Genomic DNA, 20,438 nt, shown 5'->3' on the forward strand with positions numbered 1-20,438 from the left:
TCACCTCGAATTGTTAGCAGTATTCCTAGTGTTGAAAGTATTTCAACCCATCATAACCCACAAATACATTCTTGTCAAAACAGACAACATGACAACAATGTATTATCTAAACAAACAAGGGGGAACACACTCGACACAGCTGTGCCTCCTAGCACAAAAGATATGGCAATGGGCAATTCACAACCACATTCGCCTAATAGCACAATTTATTCCAGGGATCCAAAATCAACTAGCAGACAATCTCTCTCGGGATCACCAACAGGTCCACGAATGGGAGATTCACCCCCAAATTCTAAACACTTACTTCAAGATTTGGGGAACACCTCAAAAGGACCTATTTGCAACAAAAGAGAACGCAAAATGCCAAAACTTCGCATCCAGGTACCCACACAGGCAGTCTCAAGGCAATGCTCTATGGATGAACTGGTCAGGGATATTTGCGTACGCTTTTCCCCCTCTCTCTCTCCTTCCATATCTAGTAAACAAATTGAGTCAAAACAAACTCAAACTCATACTAGTAGCACCAACATGGGCAAGACAACCTTGGTACACAACACTACTAGACCTGTCAGTAGTACCCCATGTCAAGTTACCCAACAGGCCAGATCTGTTAACACAACACAAACAACAGATCAGGCATCCAAACCCAGCATCGCTGAATCTAGAAATCTGGCTCCTGAGATCCTAGAATTCGGACATTTAAACCTCACCCAAGAATGTATGGAAGTCATAAAACAAGCTAGAAGACCATCCACTAGACACTGCTACGCAAGCAAATGGAAAAGATTTGTTTGCTACTGCCATAATAAGCAAGTTCAACCATTACATGCATCTCCAAAGGATGTAGTGGGATACTTACTACATTTACAGAAATCAAATCTATCCTTCTCTTCCATAAAAATACACCTCGCAGCAATATCTGCATACCTGCAGATTACCCATTCAACTTCACTATTTAGGATACCTGTCATTAAAGCGTTTATGGAAGGCCTAAAAAGAATTATACCACCAAGAACACCACCTGTTCCTTCATGGAACCTCAACATCGTCTTAACAAGACTCATGGGCCCACCTTTTGAACCCATGCACTCTTGCGAAATGCAATTCTTAACGTGGAAGGTTGCATTTCTCATCGCCATCACATCTCTAAGAAGAGTAAGTGAAATTCAGGCGTTTACTATACAAGAACCTTTTATTAAAATACACAAAAATAAGGTAGTCCTAAGACCCAATCCTAAATTTTTACCAAAAGTTATTTCACCGTTCCACTTAAATCAAACGGTAGAACTACCAGTGTTCTTCCCACAGCCAGACTCAGTAGCTGAAAGGGCACTACATACATTAGACATCAGAAGAGCATTAATGTACTACATTGACAGAACAAAAGAAATTAGGAAAACAAAACAACTGTTTATTGCATTTCAAAAACCTCATACAGGAAACCCAATATCAAAACAGGGTATAGCCAGATGGATAGTTAAGTGCATCCAAACCTGCTACCTCAAAGCAAAGAGAGAGCTGCCCATTACACCAAGGGCACATTCAACCAGAAAGAAAGGCGCTACCATGGCCTTCCTAGGAAACATTCCAATGAACGAGATATGTAAGGCAGCCACATGGTCTACGCCTCACACATTTACTAAGCACTACTGTGTAGACGTGCTATCCGCACAACAAGCCACAGTAGGTCAAGCCGTACTAAGAACTTTATTTCAGACTACTTCCACTCCTACAGGCTGAGCCACCGCTTTTGGGGAGATAACTGCTTACTAGTCTATGCACAACATGTGTATCTGCAGCTACACATGCCACCGAACTGAAAATGTCACTTACCCAGTGTACATCTGTTCGTGGCATTAGTCGCTGCAGATTCACATGTGCCCACCCACCTCCCCGGGAGCCTGTAGCCGTTTGGAAGTTATCTTCAACATTTGTATATTTGTAAATATATTACTTAAACCTTATTTGGTACATACTTATTCATTCCATTGCATGGGCACTATTACTAACATACACAACTCCTACCTCACCCTCTGCGGGGAAAACAATCTAACATGGAGTCGACGCCCATGCGCAATGGAACAAAGGAGGAGGAGTCCCTCGGTCTCGTGACTCGAAGACTTTTTCGAAGAAAAACAACTTGTAACACTCCGACCCAACACCAGACGGCGGATTATGCACAACATGTGAATCTGCAGCGACTAATGCCACGAACAGATGTACACTGGGTAAGTGACATTTTCATTACGTTTGATCCCAATTCTCCTTCAAGGGAACCACCATGACAAATTGAGTATGTAAAACCATAATCAACCTCTAATTTCTTTCCTTCAGGAAGGAAGGAAAGAGATTGATTGCTTACTAGGCAGAATCCCAACAGAATTTATAGAGATCAGGAACAGCCACCTCTGACATCATGATGGCATACTTGTAGGAGTGTGCTTCCTGAAAGGCACAAAGTAAGTTTTTAGCATCTCTAGACTGTAGCCTGCCCACAACACCATTCCTTCCGTCACCTTCACTTTTAAAATGGTTTGTGGTAGATATTTCTTCACATTTTGGCTAATCCAGTAACATAACATACCATAATATAACCTGGCTTCCTATCTAAAGCAATTCATGAAAATTTGCCAATTTAGTGTTGCGATGGACAGAAAAACATGTTTATTTTTTTAAGTTGCCACTTTTAAAGAGAAGAGGCAATTTGTATATTTTGTTGAAAAAGTGCACCTGAATTCTATGCATAAGGGAACAATTACAGTGCTCGTGATTTCAGAGGAGTCTCACGAGGGGGACCTAGGCTTACAAGTAATGCTTCCTTTTTGGTACACCTTCTATTGTTCAGGATACTGCATCTGCAATAACATGTTGTGTTAAAGGATCCCTGGACCTAGGTTTGTGTTTTTTTTATTTTTTATTTTATTTTTTTTATCAGTAAAATAATAAATCCTTTTTCTATGATGATGTTGGGGAATACTATTTAAGTATCTTTTTCTCATCTGAAATTAAGTTTTAGCATTTCGAAAATGTCAGTGGACAGGACTGCTGTTGACTCATGTTCTCCTAGGGCTACTGGCCTAGTAAACCTTCAGATATGGGATTGGTATGTTGGGGACAATTGACTAGATAATTTGTGACAATATGAGCCTATGCTACTGTTGGTTGGAGTCTTCGGGGAGTTAATTTAAAAAGATAAATGTAGGAGCTTTAAACTGCCTAACCAGGGGCCTTTTTCTGTTATAAGAGTTTTGTTCAGTGAAAATCATAAGAAGCTACTAATATTAGTGTGATCATATTGATCACATCAGACAAGCTGGCCACTCCATGCATAGTACCAGCAGTTATCACCTTAGTTCATCTGGCAAGGTTGCCAGGATTGTTGTGAAAAAGGCTTTATCAATTTTGAATGCTGGAGAATTGTATATACATGACAGCCATCCCTCCGATGCCCCTGGCTACTACCAGGTTACTAATCATGCGAACAAGTCTCCCCAAAGCTTTTGAGTTTAATACTCCAATATCGGTTTAAATTTATTTTGGAAATCCAACCCTTATTTCCAGACATTAGTTTGAGTTTTTAAAATCCACCCTTAGCTTGAATATGAACATATGAATTCTGGAATATTTAATATAATATTTCAACCAACTAAAAGCTTCTAATTCAGTGGATTGGGCTGGACTCCGGCGAGCTACTTACAGGTATCTGGAGTGTTGCCAGTAGCTTGTGAGATACTTGTTGCAGAAGCCTGGTCTAATCACTGATCTACACACATGCTCAGCTGCTAGTTTATTGAAAATTGGACTGACAGCCAAAATCAAACAAGAATTGCTCTTGTAGGAACAAAGTCTGTGCTCAGTGAGCTTGTTCATTCACATTGCACGTGCCTGATCTGACTCAGTGTATTTGTTATCTCATCAAGATACAACTACAGTAGTGAATAAGGCTAAGCAATAAATCTACTTGTTTTTGCATTAAATCGAACTTTTAAGCCCATGAAAATAACACGTTTTTTTTTATTATTGCAGGGCAAATAATAGTTGTCATCTGGGTCATAGTGTCTCCGAACAATGACAAGCAGAAGTATACCCTGAAGATTAACCATGACTGTGTGCCAGAACATGTGATTGCTGAAGCAATTAGAAAAAAAACCAGGAGTATGTTATTGTCCCCTGAACAACTTAAACTGTGCGTTTCTGAGTACCAGGGAAAGTACATTTTAAAAGTGTGTGGATGTGATGAATACTTGCTGGAGAAATTCCCTCTAAGTCAGTACAAAGTAAGTGGTTTTTGATCAATCACTTAATATCCATGGTCAATTATTTTGTCGATACATACTTTGTTAATGCCTATATCTAGTGAAAACAATCGTTTTTCTTTTTTGCAAAAATCTCATTTCAGAAATAAAATTAGTTTGAAACCAGATACTCTTCAATGTTGACAAGCATGCCAGTAATTTGCCTGCTAGGCACTTCAAATGAGACCTTTTGTCTCATTCTTACATTACTGTTACCACATTCACAATTAAGTTGCCTAGGGACCTGTTGTAATCGGGATGGACGACATAGTGGGCGGGAGTGTAGTTAGATTCGCGCATTTTTCCAGTTTATGTAAGAGTGACTATTGAGATGAGAGACTGGTGTGAGCGGTACTGCTTGCCTCATGAAGAGTCCTTACGATTTGTATAAATTAGATACAAGCTATGTTGGGCATAGGCATTTAGGCATAAGGGGGTGAGCCTTTTGTACTATGAAGTTATGAAGTTGCTAGACAGTAAATGGCCTATTATGTTATATGAGGTTTAACATCCTTCCACACTCACAGTTGCTAGTATCGTAAAAAACGACACGACTGGCAAACATAATGGTATCGCCTCTTTTAAGGATCAAAATAAACATGGAATAGAAACTCAATTACCGTTTGAAAGCCACACTGTAAATGCTCCCTAAGCTTTACAATAATGTGCTTTAGTTTTTTTTTGTTTCTACACTTTATACTACTATTTTGCAACCAATTGCAACTCATTTTACTATTTTGCAACCAGTTGCAACCAATTTTTTTCCTCCTGTGCAGAAAGAAAGGCTGCATCATTCTTACCAGAATTCAAACCTGTCTTCTGCAAATTGTGCAGGGAGCTGTTATGTGGTTGATCTGCTTTATTTGTTTAAAATGAGTTTGGGGATAGTAAGGAATAATGAGTAGTGCATAAATACAACATTATTATTGCAAAGGCCTCTGGCTAGAGTCATTACTTGCTTAATGCCTTAAATAAATTCGCAGTTGCCTTTTACTTTCCCCATAATGCCTCTAGGGAAGCATATTGTGAACTGTTTTAAAACTCTGTCAAACCTTTAGATATACCACTAGACCAATGCGTTTTAATTCTACAGAAGTAATATTTGTTCTAGAACTAGAAGTTATCTGTAATCATACCAGTTTTTCTAAATGTTGCTGACTTCAGGCATTTTAAGGTTCTTATTAGGAAAAATGTACCTTTTAGAATCTGTCTCGGCCCCTTCAACTCACCCCGCCCAGAAAGAAAACTCCATTTGAATGGATAACTTGCTTAGCTTGCTCACCACTCGACTTCCTGTTATGCATGGGAAACATTTTATTTTTTGCACTTACTCATCCTCTAGTGATTGCTAGCCATTTCTTGCTTGATCTATGTTGTCAGACCAATTTTGTGGGAGCTGTGTGGCTCAAGAAAGGGTAGGCAATTCTTGTGACAGTAGTTACTGCTGTTTTTTTTGGGAAAGACCGATCCCAGGTATTAATGTGAGCACACCGATTTGCCAAGTGCTTACTCTAAGCTTTTGCTATTGCGATGTTAGTAAAGTTAAACCCTAAAGGCTTACCCTTAGCAGTGGTTTGGGATATAACATCTGCTAAGTACCACATAAACATTTTCCAAGCACTGTTGTGCTTTTAAGTAAATGTTTTAAGACTTTATTAATCTTAAGGTAATATCCTGAGTAGCTTTTACCCTTATGTCACAATTAATACTTCAGAACGTTAATCACTAACAAATTTATGGTCCCCAAGGCCAAGTAGTCAATTGTGGTATAATTACAAGGCTACATGTTACATTTACCAAATTCAGGGCCTGAGTTAGTGTTTGCACCAGTCAGTTTGATAACTGCATCTTGTCTTTTGTTGTGATACATACCTCTTCTTGGGCCACATCTGGACTGCACTGGTTGATACGTGTACCATCTGCAGCGTTTGCACTACTGAGTGACTTACATCTTATAAAAGTGGCATCCACAGTGTGGGATAAAAAGGCGAGGAGATTAGCAGCAGCTGAAATGTTCAGACCTTTGCAATAGTTCAACCACTTGTCCTGCACTTCTTCTCTGAGAAGCTTGGCAGTATGGCCAATGGGCTTCGGCTCTATGCTAATATCAGGTCAAAGAAAAATGAATGGTTCAGTGGTGATGCGCTGACAGGCACGCAGTCCTCACGCAGACTGTATTTGGACTCATACTTCATCTGTGCCACTTTCCGGCAGATATGGATGTCGACACTTTATTGATTTTAGTGACCCAAAAGGATGATGGACGGAGTGCTGAAACCTTTCAAACACTCAGACCCAGTCACAGATATGTGTTGGATCCTTTGTTCTTTTAATCATCATGCCACCCCAGTTTGGACCCAGCCATATGCAAATCAGTCTTGACCCTGCTCCCCATGGGAGCTGTCCAGCCCTACCCGCCAGGCTAGCTGGAATCCAGTGGCCCAGAGTGCAAGGGACCCACATCTGGCCACTTAAGGGGACTTTAGCAGCACAAAAGGATGATGGGTGGAGTGCTGAAACGTTTTGAACACTCACACCCAGGCACAGATGCGGGTTGAGTCCATGATTCTTTTGCTCACCATGCCACCCCAGTTTGGACCCAGCCATATGCAAATCAGACTTGACTGATCTGTGACGGGTGATTGTTTGAAAAATGTCAGCACTCCGTGGTCACCCTTGTTCAGGCTGCTTGCTACAGACTTACCTTCTGGAACTGGCTTGGTCCGAGCTCTGGGAAGAATAAAAGATAACTCCTTTTATTCAACATCCTATACATGTATTTTCGCTATACTGTGAATTTCCCTGTTGTAAGATATTAACTCGAAGACACAATTCACTGACTGAAAAGTGAAAGTATAACCCTGTAAGGAAATGCCTCCTTGGCATGGTTACCCCCTGACTTTTTGCCTTTGCTGATGCTATGTTTTGAATTGAAAGTGTGCTGAGGCCTGCTAACCAGGCCCCAGCACCAGTGTTCTTTCCCTAACCTGTACTTTTCCACAATTGGCACACCCTGGCATCCAGGTAAGTCCCTTGTAACTGGTACCCCTGGTACCAAGGGCCCTGATGCCAGGGAAGGTCTCTAAGGGCTGCAGCATATCTTATGCCACCCTGGGGACCCCTCACTCAGCACAGACACACTGCTTACCAGCTTGTGTGTGCTGGTGAGAACAAAACGAGTAAGTCGACATGGCACTCCCCTCAGGGTGCCCTGCCAACCTCACACTGCCTATGCAGTATAGATAAGTCACCCCTCTAGTAGGCCTTACAGCCCTAAGGCAGGGTGCACTATACCATAGGTACCATGAGCATGACCATAATGGCTACACTGAAAACTGGGAAGTTTGGTATCAAACTTCTCAGCACAATAAATGCACACTGATGCCAGTGTACATTTTATTGTAAAATACACCCCAGAGGGCACCTTAGAGGTGTGCCCCCTGAAACCTAATCCAACTACCCGTGTAGGCTGACTGGTTCTAGCAGCCTGCCCCACTCGAGACATGTTGCTGGCCACATGGGGAGAGTGCCTTTGTCACTCTGTGGCCTGTAACAAAGCCTGCACTGGGTGGGGACCCTAAGAAGCAGCTAAATCCCCCTTAATCAGGGAATATGTAAATTTTGAGTGGTACTCCGACCTCTGTATTGATTGGGCCAAATCCACACTGTATCACTTAGCCCACCACGAGGTCTTGCATGCTGAAATGGAAGGAAGAGACGCTTAATTATTTGGGCATCTGGATACATCATGATTTAGTTTACCGTTATATGACGAAATTATAGCATGACCATCACTAACCTAGAATCCCAGTTCACTCAATGGTTGAAGCCATCTCTTACTGACAGGATTGAACTAATAAAAATGAATATACTACCGAAGTTCTTGTACTTGTCCATCAACATTCCGATTGTATCAACTAAGGCTTTCTTTGTCACACTTAAATCTTACATGGTGACACTATTGTGGGCGGGCAAGCAACCATGTGTCAGCCGGGATACACTCACCCAATCGTACAGACAGAGTGGTTCTGGTGCCCCGACTTCTATTTGTATTACATATGCGCAGTTTGCACATTACTGGTATTCCTCGCTGTAGGAAAATGGCTCCTTGTTGCAGTTACCCCCCACCTTTTGCCTGACATTGATGCTGACTTGACAAAGAAGTGTGCTGGGACCCTGCTAACCAGGCCCCAGGACTAGTGTTCTTTCACTAAAAATATACCATTGTTTCCACAATTGGCACACCCCTGGCACACAGATAAGTCCCTTGTAAAAGCTACCAGTTGTACCAAGGGCACTATGACCAGGAACGGTCCGTAAGGGCTGCAGCATGTGTTGGGCCACCCTAAGGGACCCTCACCTAACACATGTACACTGCCATTGCAGATTGTGTGTGTTGGTGGGGAGAAAAAGGCAAAGTCGACATGGCATCCCCCTCAGGATCCCATGCACACAAAGTACTGCCTTTGGCATACGTGAGTCACCCCTCTAGCAGGCCTTAAAGCCCTAAGGCAGGGTGCACTATACCACAGGTGAGGGCATAGCTGCATGAGCAATATGCCCCTACAGTGTCCAAGTCCATTCTTAGACATTGTAAGTACAGTGTGGCCACATTAAGTAAATGGTCTAGGAGTTTGTCAAAACAAACTCCACAGATCCATAATGGCTACACTTAACACTAGGAAGTTTGGTATCGAACTTCTCAGAATAAAAAGCCCACACAGATGCCAGTGCAGGATTTATTTAAAAATGCACACAAAGGGCATCTTAGAGGTGCCCTCTGTATTTTACCCAATCATTCAGTGCAAGACTGACTGGTCTGTGCCAGCCTGCCAATGAGAGAAGAGTTTTTGACCTCCAGCTAGTGGAGATGCCCGCCCCCCGGACCCAGCCCCCACTTTTGGCGGCAAGTCGGGGGAGATCATGAGAAAAACAAGTAGTCACCACCCCTCAGCCAGGTCCACCCCTAAGGTGACCAGAGCTGAAGTGACCCCCTCCTTGGAAAATCCTCCATCTTGTTTTGGAGGATTTAGCCCAATAGGGATAGGGATGTGCTCCCCTGCCCAAAGGGAGGGAGCACAAGGAGGGTATAGCCACCCTCTAGGACAGCAGCCATTGGCTACTGCCCTGTGACCATAACGCACCCCTAGGGTCAGTATTTAGGGGCGACCCTGAACCTAGGATTTTAGATTCCTGATGACCTCACAAGAAGGCGGACTGCTGAACTGAAAACCCCGCAGAGAAAAAAAGGAGACAACAACTGACTTGGCCCCAGCCTTACCTGCCTGTCTCTTACTTCGAAATCTGCAAGAAGGAAAGCGATGCGTTCTGCAGGACCAGCGACCCCTGACAAACCCCCAGGAGACCGTCTGCATCACAGAGGATCAAGAACTCCCGTGGGCAGCGGCTATGCCCAACTAGAAGAAAGGAAACTGTCTTCAAAGGGACTCTCACCTCACTTCTGAAGTGTGAGTCCCCACCACTCCGCACCCGATGCACCTGGCCCGTGTCCGGAGAAACCAAGCAGCCAGAGAGGAACCCCAGGCGATTCAGACGACGTGTCCACCCTGGGCTGACCTCCCTGCACCCCCAAGACTACGCCTTCAGAGGGAATCCAGAGGACCCCCCTGACCACTACTTCCCGGGACGAAGAAATCAGACGCCTGGAAGAAACACTGCACCCACAGCCCCCAGGCCCGTGAAGAACAGACCCATGGTGCAGCAGTGACCAGCAGGCGGCCCTCACCCTTGCCCAGTCGGTGGCTGGCCTGAGAAGCTCCTGTGTGCCCTGCCTGCAACGTCTGAGTGACCCCTGCGTCCCTCCATTGAAATCTATTGCAAACCCAATGCCCTGTTTGCCCACTGCACCCGACTGCCCCTGTGCCGCTGAGAGTGTATTTTGGGTGCCTGCTTGGGACAGACCCCCACCACACCCTAGTGCTCTACTAACCCTCCCAGGTCTGCTCCTCGAGGACGCAGGTACTTACCTACCAGCAGACTAGAACCAGAGCGCCCCTGTTTTCTATAGGCGCCTATGCTTTTTGGGCCCTACTTTGACCTCTGCACCTGTGTTGCTGGTGCTGGGTGTTTGGGGTTGACTTGAACCCCCAACGGTGGGCTACCTATGCCCCGGAGATTGAATTTATAAGTGCTTTACTTACCGCATTAACCTAACTTTACTTATCTCCCCCAGGAACTGTTGAATTTTGCACTGTGTCCACTTTTAAAATAGCTTATTGCCATTTTATGACAAACTGTGTATATTACTGTTTTACTTCAGAGTTCTATATTTACCTATGACAAGTACCTTACAATTTATGTACTTATTTGAATTCTGAATCTTGTGGTTCTAAAATAAATTAAAAACCTATTGGCCTGGATTTAAGTCTTTGAGTGTGTGTTCCTCATTTATTGCCTGTGTGTGTGTACAACAAATGCTTAACACTACCCTCTGATAAGCCTACTGCTTGACCACACTACCACAAATAGAGCATTAGTATTATCTAATATTGCCACTATCAACCTCTAAGGGGAGCCCCTGGACTCTGTGCACACTATCTCTCACTTTGAGATAGTATATACAGAGCCAGCTTCCTACACCCACCAAAATACTTGCCTCATATCGACAGAAGAAGATGCGCGCCCTTTACCACTCCATGCTCTCTTGCCTCATGTATGCAGAGAAATCCTGCAGCAATAAATGAACACAATACAAAGCACATTGAGAGCATGGCACACACTTAGTAAGCAAGCAAACAGGACTCCAATGTATACTCCTGTGAAGGCTGCTATTAAACCACCCAACTCTTTCTGTCACTCAGGAGCCTAAGGTGCTTTCCATTTTAGCAGCAGAAAATCTTCATACTATACGGGCTCTATACCCGAATGGCGCGTTTGTCATGCCAGAAGATGCATTTCAACACCGGTGCCCCATGCCGCTGTCACTATTCATATACTATAGGCTCAGGGAGGCTGTCTGCTCTACATCCGCTGTTCCCTGAGGAACCGCTTGCTCTGGGCACCCTACAGACATTGATTACAAGAAGCAAGCACAGAAATCTTATCATTAAGTTATATAATGCATACCAACCAGAAAACCATCAATGTGCTCGCCTGGCACTGGACAAGTGGAATGCATTACTGGGGAGCCCACTCACACTGGAAGAGTGGGAATACCTTTGTGCGCAGACTGAACAGCTTACCCCCAACTGCAATTTAAGAATAATCTATTTTGTATAGCTGCCGAAGGTATACTACCCCCTCTTACTTTGCATAGATACGGGCTAAGGGAGGTCTCAAAGTGCGCTAGATGTAGAGCTGTTGAACCTGGCTTTCTGCTCTTAGCCTGAACATGTGGTAGAGTGCAGGAATTTTGGACATGGGTGACACACACCGTAACGTAAATGATGATGGATGGGATGGCATGCACCCCCCCCCCCCCCCAAATGTGTCTGCTGGGGCTAGTAGCCTATTAGTCTTCATATTCAAAGGATATCGGCTCACCTGAGGACGTATTCAATGTGATCCCACAGTATTTTCAGACTGTTTTATAAAAAAGAACGAATTCTGTTCACTGGCACATACAAATATCGAATTATGTAGTTGGAATCTTCCATTCATAGAGTGGTGCACATGAGTATCCTCTCTGAATCCTCCATTAAATATTATAACATGCAGCTGACTGAAAAGGTGCAACTCTCACACAATGACTATCCAAACCAAAGCTATTACTGGGCCCGAACTATGTCAAATTGATCCTTTTTTGCAAGTCTGTGTAATAGTTTGTGAGTTTGAGCATTGCATTAATCGTTTTCAGTGATAATTAACAGTTGTATTAGTGTGGCGTCAGCTGCATAATACCATGTATTCCTTCAGTCCATAGGATAATCTTCCAGATGAAACCACAGCATGAATATGAATATGGATAAATGTTGAATGTTGCTGACATGATTCCTTGTTACCAAACAAGGTACCGTTGCTAATACAGGCAACCAGCAATCCTTCCATTGAATAGGTCAGGAAGTTAGTGGTTTCAATAATAATATTCGTAATCAGTATGGCCAACTATCAGGTGGTGCACCTGTAACCCTCACATTTTAATTATTGTGTAATTATGAAAACTCAGTGGCCTTAATCTGCTTTCCTGGATGGCAACATTAGTATGGACTTCTGCTATAGGATCAAGACACTAGCCTACTAGGTGTTGCAACAGATTTTATTAGGTTAAAAATTATAACTACAGCTTTGAATGTACCAGATAACCATATCATTACAGTAAGCTCTTGTAAGGTCTTTTGGAATAACCTTACAGTCTTATAATTGATGCAAGGTGATGATGCAACAAATGAGAAGCAGTAAGATTCAAGGAAAATGTGTCATGGTCAAGTCTTTTTTTTTTTTTTTTTTTTTTTTTTTCCCCCCCTTCGCAAGAACAGATCAAAAATTAAGCACTCAATGTTCCCTCACATAGGCTATTTCCTCTTCACTAACAGTTAATTAAATGACCTGCACTATGGGCTGGTGCACATCAGCGAATAGTGTGTCTTAAAAATGTAAAATCTGTCTTAAACATTTGTATAAATGTGTGAGACCGTGGCCGCCGATTTACTGCTTCATGATATGGGGCAGTGTTGCATCAAGTACCACATTTATGAACATGATTGCAGGATCTTGCTCCATCTTCACATCTGCAGCATCAGAGAAAATTCTGGTCAGCAACACTCAGCAGGTGTCGCACTGTAGGAAACAGGTCAGCAAGACAAAGAAAGTACCAGCAGCAGCCCTAATCTAGTACAGGGAGAGACTTTATCTGTGTTTCTTGGCCTTGCACACACTCTTTAACTCGATGTGTCTGTCAAACTAGCTCTTTCTCTTGTTTGCCATTTCTCTTCCATACATAGTTCCTTCTCACTCGTCTTACCTTTCTGTAATAATATTTTAAATAAAAACAAGTTGCTTTTCAACACTTGAAGCTTTTTGCATTTATGCTCGTGCACACCAACACCCCCGTCTCTCTTAATTGTATGTGGCAGAACCTTCAGACATTTAACATGAATGAGAAATTAAATGCAGCCTGGTCATGTCTTTGTCTGAAATATCTTTACACAACTTAACACATTTTGCTTTGCCAAGTTGCAAGACCTATTTCAGTCTTCAGGGGCAACATTTTTAAAAGGGAATTGAACTGGTACAATTGATGTAATGTAATTGCTGCAATCGTTTTTTTAAATTCATGATTTAAGATATGTAATGCATTTCTAGCTATAGACTGTAGGCTGCATTGTCTCCTGTGATTGGGTTGGTGATATTGAATGCCTGCCCAGACAGACATGTCTCGGTCTTAAGGATCTTTGGTGTTCCCTGTTAGATGTACTCGATTTTAGCAAAGGAAGTAGGGATGTAAATGCTTCTTGTAAATCTGCTGACATTCATGTAATTGTCACTGATGTGTAATAAAATCATTCTTGTACACAATTGAAAGCTGTTTCTAGTATCAAACTACATTTTAAATATTTTTTAATTAGGCATAACTAAACGTTTTTTCTTCATATTTGACAGTATATTAGGAGCTGTATAATGCTTGGCCGATTACCCAATCTAATGCTGATGGCGAAGGATAGCCTTTATAGCCAGCTGCCGGTAGACACCTTTACAATGCCTTCGTATTCTCGGCGCATCTCAACAGCCACTCCCTACATGAATGGTGAAGCCTCTACCAAAGATCTGTGGGACATCAACAGTACACTTAGAATAAAAATTCTTTGTGCAACATATGTAAACGTAAACATTCGCGACATTGATAAGGTAAGGCTGATGACCCAGCACCTAGGCATTTGTTGATTACATTCCAGTTCAGTGAAACAAGTAATGCAAATAGATAAATAGTATGTAAAATAATATTTTGCTATAGTGTTGACAGCAGCAGCACAGTAGTTTGCACCATCCTTTCATTGACTGACATATACTTGACTCTGAAGTGACAGACCTACTTTTAGAGATGGGAAGGGTCCCGTATTTTTTATTGAACTACTTGCTCAAGTTCTGAACTTGCTCTTCAAAGTGCACACCCATCCTAAGCATCATTCCAAAATATCTCTTGAAGTTATTCTTATCCTCTTCTCAGCTTTCCCCTTTCTGTTTCTTGTGTTTTCTTCCTCTCAGTAACCAGTTTCCTATCCTCATAGTACTTTTTTGTGCTTATTTCTCATGTACACATTGACTTCCCAATCCAGAACATCTGAAAACTAGATCTAAATGTACTCTAGCAATCTGCTACTAAGTAGACTTTGAAGGTTGGAGCACTCAGACACAAACTTTGAGCTTTTACTCAGTCCTTAACTGTGTTCACAATAAAATTATGCCAAGAGTACATATTCGTATCGGCACAAATGTCCCAGATTATCGTAGTTATTGAGTGATATTTAATTGTGTAATGATGCGAAAAATGTTGTTTTTACTGAGATTTGTTTTCCTCTGTTACATTGCCTATATGGATTCTCTTTTTTTTGTAGTCAGTAAAAAAAAGAACTTTTAAGACCTTTTTTAAATCTGCTTGATTGCACTTTAAATCACAGATTGCAGTCAGTGTGTATACCGTGGAAAACTCCCATAGTAAGTCCATTGTGTCATCAGTACTCCAGTATTTTTATTCCTTTTAGTTATTGAAGATGTACACTGTTAAATTGTTTAAAAAGCTCATAAATAAAAACAGTATTTCTGATCAGTGTCACTTATTTATTACTTACTGTTCAGTTCTATTAAGGAATAGCATAGATTAGAAGAGCTATGTGTCCAGGTTAGCATTTGCTGCACCTAGTTAGTGGTATATGTTTGGTGGCTCATTTTGAATGCTGAAAATGTGTAGCCCATGTTACGCTGTTGGTGAACTTAGAGCTAACTCCCTGTGGCCTTACAACAACCTAATTAAAGCATTTCTGTAGATGTTTAGGACTGTGTGTTGTGCGCTTGCTTTTTAAGCAGAACTTCTTATATTTAGGTTCCCCTCCCTTATGTAGTTTTCCTTTTTCCATGGGACTGATTTATCTTTGATGTAGTGGAGGTTACCAACCCCGTGGTCAAACATTTCCATCCATGTTGCAAGAGTTTGGCACTATGCAGGTTGTGACAAAATATATCTAGCCTCTGCCGATAGTCCATTCCTTTGCAGTGCATCTTAGGGTAAGCATGGCATGCATTCGCCTACCTGCCCACCATTTTGGCTTTTTTTCTGCAACATGAAATATGTACCCTTATGACTGTCTACCCTAACACCCAGGGTGGTTCATGTAAATCTGTCCGCAATTGGCAAGGTAGGCTTTGATTACACCCATATGCCTATAGATCTGTTCTTCTTCCCCCTACACATCACACTTAAACTGCTCTGTCACTAGATGCTACAATGTGGACCAATGCGGTTCTTTATTTGATAATAGGCATATTAGGTGCATGAGTTATGCAGGTAAGTTTCAAAGTACGTATGAATGAGATTGCTGTCTAAATCTGCCAATTCACACTGAAAAGCCAGTCCACTAAAGCAAAACTATACCTAAAAGAACACAACAGCCTAAAACTGCATGATTAAATCAGTATTAACTTAGCATCTGAGTTGAGGCAGCCATCTCAACCAGGAACACAAGTCTATCTTTATCATTTCCTTGGTTGATTGAGCTGAGAATCTGTATATACTAGTGGTCTCACTGCATTTACTAAGTTGTGCCTGGGACGTGTGCACTTGCTCTTTACTGACTGACGGGGAATTGTACAAACTGTTGGTCTCTTATTTCTTTAGTGCAGTACTTTTCCTTATACATATTTGTGCATTCTTCCACAAGTTCCCACAATAGCAGGGTACTACTCTCCACTGAAGAACGCAAAAGGTTTTTCATTTACAAATGTGAAGGATATCGGATTGGTTTATGCTTGTTTATGTATTTTTTGTACCATGGTACATGTAAATGTTGCTTCGCTTTGCTGTCTACAATAGTTACTCTACAATACCTAATGGTTTGTCATATTTGTTTACTTTTTTAGATCTATGTCCGAACTGGTATTTGCCATGGAGGAGACCCTCTGTGTGACAATGTGAATACTCAGAGAGTGCCATGTTCCAACCCCAGGTATCAAACTGTGATTCTTAAAATTCATAGATTAAAGTTTATCTTTTTGTGGTGTTTACCTACATAGTGCTTGTAATTTGCGACCAAGTGTGAAAGCATTTGTATTGGAGTAATGTAAACTATAACCCAAAGATTCCAAACAGTAAAAGCGTGTTGGCAGATTATTTCCAGTTGCTACTGCACACTGGTGCCATCTGCCTCTATCACACATTCTTCCCACCTGACAATATGGAGCCTCAAAAATGCATCACTGCAGCACACAGTTTACAGTTCAGCTTTTTCCAAGACCTTCAATGTGAATTTGGTACTTAGTTTTTTTCAATTTTCAAACTCTTTAGTTTTTCAGATTGTCATTTTTTGACAGTGTGTAAGATTGTCGCCATAGATTAACCCTGCGGAGTGTTGCAACCCTATGTATAACACATCTGATTTTAGTGCACCTGGTTCGAAAATTACTCCAAGTCATCCAACAAATGCTCCCCAAACTGTCTTAAGACCATTTGGGAGCAGCAAGTTAAATTCTTCATCGCACTCCATAAGAAGCAAGGTTGGTCTCTGTCCAAGTAGTGTGGTTGTTCCTGCTTGTGTTTTATTTCCCTGGGTAAGTCCAAGATGAATTTGAGGGAAGGTAAAAAAGCAGCAAACCCAAACAAGGCTTTTTGTTTCCACAACACTCCTGCTTCAATTAGACCAGCATAGTTTGCGCTCCTAAGGCCCAATTCTACCTTCAGAGTCTGACTGAACTGATTCTAGTCCTGAAACTAGTGTGCCTGACTTCCTTGGGCCATAGCGGGATATCCAGCTGATTGCAACCTTCAAAAATGGCTTGCTCTTCCAGATGGTCTGCCATTCCTGTTGTGTGTTTTTAACCCCAATTGATCTTTCGGGCCTCCAATTGAAACTCTGCCAATATGCCCTTTCCTGGAGCTGATGACCCCTTGCTGCCTTCGTCCGTTTTGTCATATGCCCCGGGGTTAGTCTTTACTAGAGCTGCCTCCCACCCTCATCCACAGGCACTAGTACTGGATTCCACCCCATTTAGATTGTGTGCCGAATCAGAGCTAATTTTGGCGCTGTACCATAAATGGAGTTCAACCCCATTAAGAAGTAAGGCCCTCCTGTCCCTTTGCTTAGAGGCAGTATTTCAGGAAACTGAAGAACCTCATTGCCTCAGCCTACGATGCTTTTCAGGGTTTGGACAATGTTCAACCTAAACCTGAAGACCATGAGGACGCAGAACATTTGTTCCCTCATTATTACATAGATGCTGGCTTATAGCAAGACGTCTAAACTGACAGTGGTGTGGACACCTCCCCGATCCAGAATTTACCCTTATGGGTCCCCACTGGAACAGTGCTTCTTTTTATGTAGAGCTGCAGAAGTACTAGATTTAAAGTTATCTTACAGTGAAACTGAGCCCAATCTTTTGACAAAAATCTTGAATCTTGTAGTCCCCACTTCAAAGACCATGTTGCCATTTATTGGGTTCTCGACTGAGATCCTTATGGTCTGCTGGGTCCAAGCATTGCTTGGTGCTGCCAGTAAATTGCCCGATTGCCAGACGGCAAAGGCCAGCCCCAGGTGATTCAGCTTTTCTGATACTGTATCCTAATCCACAGATCATTATGGTTCAGGCCTCTCCTAGTAAAGTCAATCCGAATTCTTTTACTTTACTGAACAAAGAATCAAAAAAATACACCCCTGGTAAAATATATTTTTTTGATTGGCTAATTTGAGGCACCAATTCTTAAATGCGGTTTGTGTTTTGTTTCTCTATCCACAACCTCTGGTACATGGTGAGTGGGATTTGGACAGCTTTGCTCAAACACTTAAGGGATTGGCGGAAATAGTACAGAATTGCCAGAATGCCACAAAGTATATCCTGATTTCTGGCCCAAATAGCACCGATTGCACTGCCTGAGTAATTTGCACTAGTTTTGTCATCTCATGACTTGTTTGGCTATGTGAGAATAGGTTTGTTGTATTTTTTTCTAAGAAAAATTGTAGTTGGACATTTCATTAAATAATAGCCAATAGGTTTTCACAGGACATCCATGCATCACTTACGAACCTACCTTTTCATGGGGCCTGGTTATTTGGCAAGAAGGTATAGTCTGCTCTGGAACGGTTGCAGGATAGCAGGGCTATGGCTATGGCTTTGGTTTTCACTGCTTCGTTAGTTCCACCTACAGTATCTGAAGTTCTAGGAGCCTTGCTTATCTACACACCCACCCACACAAACACACACACACACACACACCTTACACTGCACCTTACACTGCACCTTACACTGCACCTTACACCTGATCTCATATTCCTCAACAAATTCCTCATGAAAAAGTTTAAGATGATGACACCTGCACAGGTTCTGATGGTGTTCTTACACCTGCAGGAGATGTAATTTTATGTGCTTATCCTGCAGGCCCACAGAAAGTAGTTCTGCTTTGTAGTGTGACCCAGCCGCCTCCAATTAATTGAATGCTTTCGGCCTGACATCAGCTCCCCAAGCTTTTACAAAGGTCATGTTGTTGGTGACACCCCATCTATGTAGGATTAAGCATACATACGTTCTCTTACCTCGGTGACTGGGTGATGAAGGCAGTCTCATCTTGGGCACCATTCAGACAACGGTAAATAGTTTCCATCAATGAGCTACAGTTACATCTTCACCTTGTAAGTGGCGTGTGGTTAACGTAATCTTTGTAAGGAATAGCATGCTGGTTATCACAAAATCAAAATTGGCTCTTAAATGGGAGAGGTCTTCAGAATATTGTCCAAGAGGCTGGAAATCTGTGTATGGCTATAGCACAAGGTCAGGAAGCTTAAATGAACCATGGAAAGACTCATAAGTAGGTCCACCAGTGGTGAGGACAAGCGCACGGGGAACAAAGTGTGACTGTGCTCCCTCCAAGCCTTTTCGTAGTTGTACTCAGACTTCTGTCTTTGAAGATTGTGTTCCTCATTGTAGTCACTTCTACACTTTGATTCGTGAGCTGCAGGTAAGCTGGTGCTTCAAAATCATTCATCCATTTTTCCAAAGTGATGTAATTCTTTCCCATTAGGCAGTGCATCTTGCCTTCCCTCGTTCTTATTTCCACCTCTTCCCTTTGAACATTTGTCAGACCTGTAGCAGGCCCTTAATGTTTACATTGATACGACTGGGGAATATCATATGTACAATCAACCTTTCATTGCACTTACTGGTGCAAAGACAGGAATGACAGTTTAGTAATTGGCCACAAAATGATGGTTTATTCTTTGCATCAAACTGTTTATGCCTTGGTCAAAATGGACTCTACTTTGGACATCTGCCTAACAGCAAAGATGGGCATCCGTCCATACATTCACCACACACTACTTACTATGTTGATTTTTAGGTCTGTATGAAGGCTCATTTTGCTTGCTCAGGTGTAAAGTACACTTGAAAGAGCACTGCATTGCATTGGTATCGATTCCCAAGTTGAGGAATCTGCAGTTAGAAGTATTAATCTGAAGTACAAGTTGCTTTACCTTCAGTAACCCACTTTCTGATTTACTCTCCGCCCACACTTCTTCCCACTTTCTGGTGTCAACTTGTAGGTGTTAATGAGGTTCCAGGCTTGAGTCTTCTCAATATGTCAGTTTTGTTCCGCATTTGAAAGCGAGGAAACGACCAATAATGAGCTGACATCAGCATGAAGGGCTGGTGCCTGTATGTGGCTCTGTGTTATACCATCCAGAGACAGGGTGGAATCACAATGGAAAGTGATTGTGCCACCTGCCTGCTTGCAGTAGCTATTGCAAGAATTTCCTGGTCCAGTCTGATATTTGGATGGGACTCAACATGAGGAAACTGCAGTTTAGCAGGGTGAAGCTTTTCTGCGTACATATGCTGTGCTGTATTTCACCTTTTAGTAGTTTGGTCTGGAATTGTCTGTTTTCCCTCACACTAACCCCGCCTCCCCGCATTGGGCATGGAAGAAAGCTAGATAGTGCTTGCCTATAAAGGTGAATGAAAGATCAGAGCCTCGGTATGTGGTCAGCATAT

General features: G+C 42.2%; 1 protein-coding gene across 2 annotated transcripts in view; it reads left to right on the plus strand.

Annotated features, from left to right (window-relative positions):
* PIK3CA (phosphatidylinositol-4,5-bisphosphate 3-kinase catalytic subunit alpha) overlaps nt 1-20,438 on the plus strand; it is a 372,723-nt gene that overhangs the window by 109,700 nt on the left and 242,585 nt on the right. For both annotated transcript variants that reach the window (XM_069213071.1, XM_069213070.1), the window contains exons 3-5: nt 4,027-4,277; nt 13,854-14,099; nt 16,326-16,411. In XM_069213071.1, coding sequence (XP_069069172.1) covers nt 4,027-4,277; nt 13,854-14,099; nt 16,326-16,411 — 583 coding nt within the window. The remainder of the gene's footprint in view (nt 1-4,026; nt 4,278-13,853; nt 14,100-16,325; nt 16,412-20,438) is intronic.

The sequence above is a fragment of the Pleurodeles waltl genome, chromosome 11 (assembly GCF_031143425.1).
Source record: "Pleurodeles waltl isolate 20211129_DDA chromosome 11, aPleWal1.hap1.20221129, whole genome shotgun sequence".
In the NCBI taxonomy this organism is placed as follows: Eukaryota; Metazoa; Chordata; class Amphibia; order Caudata; family Salamandridae; genus Pleurodeles; species Pleurodeles waltl.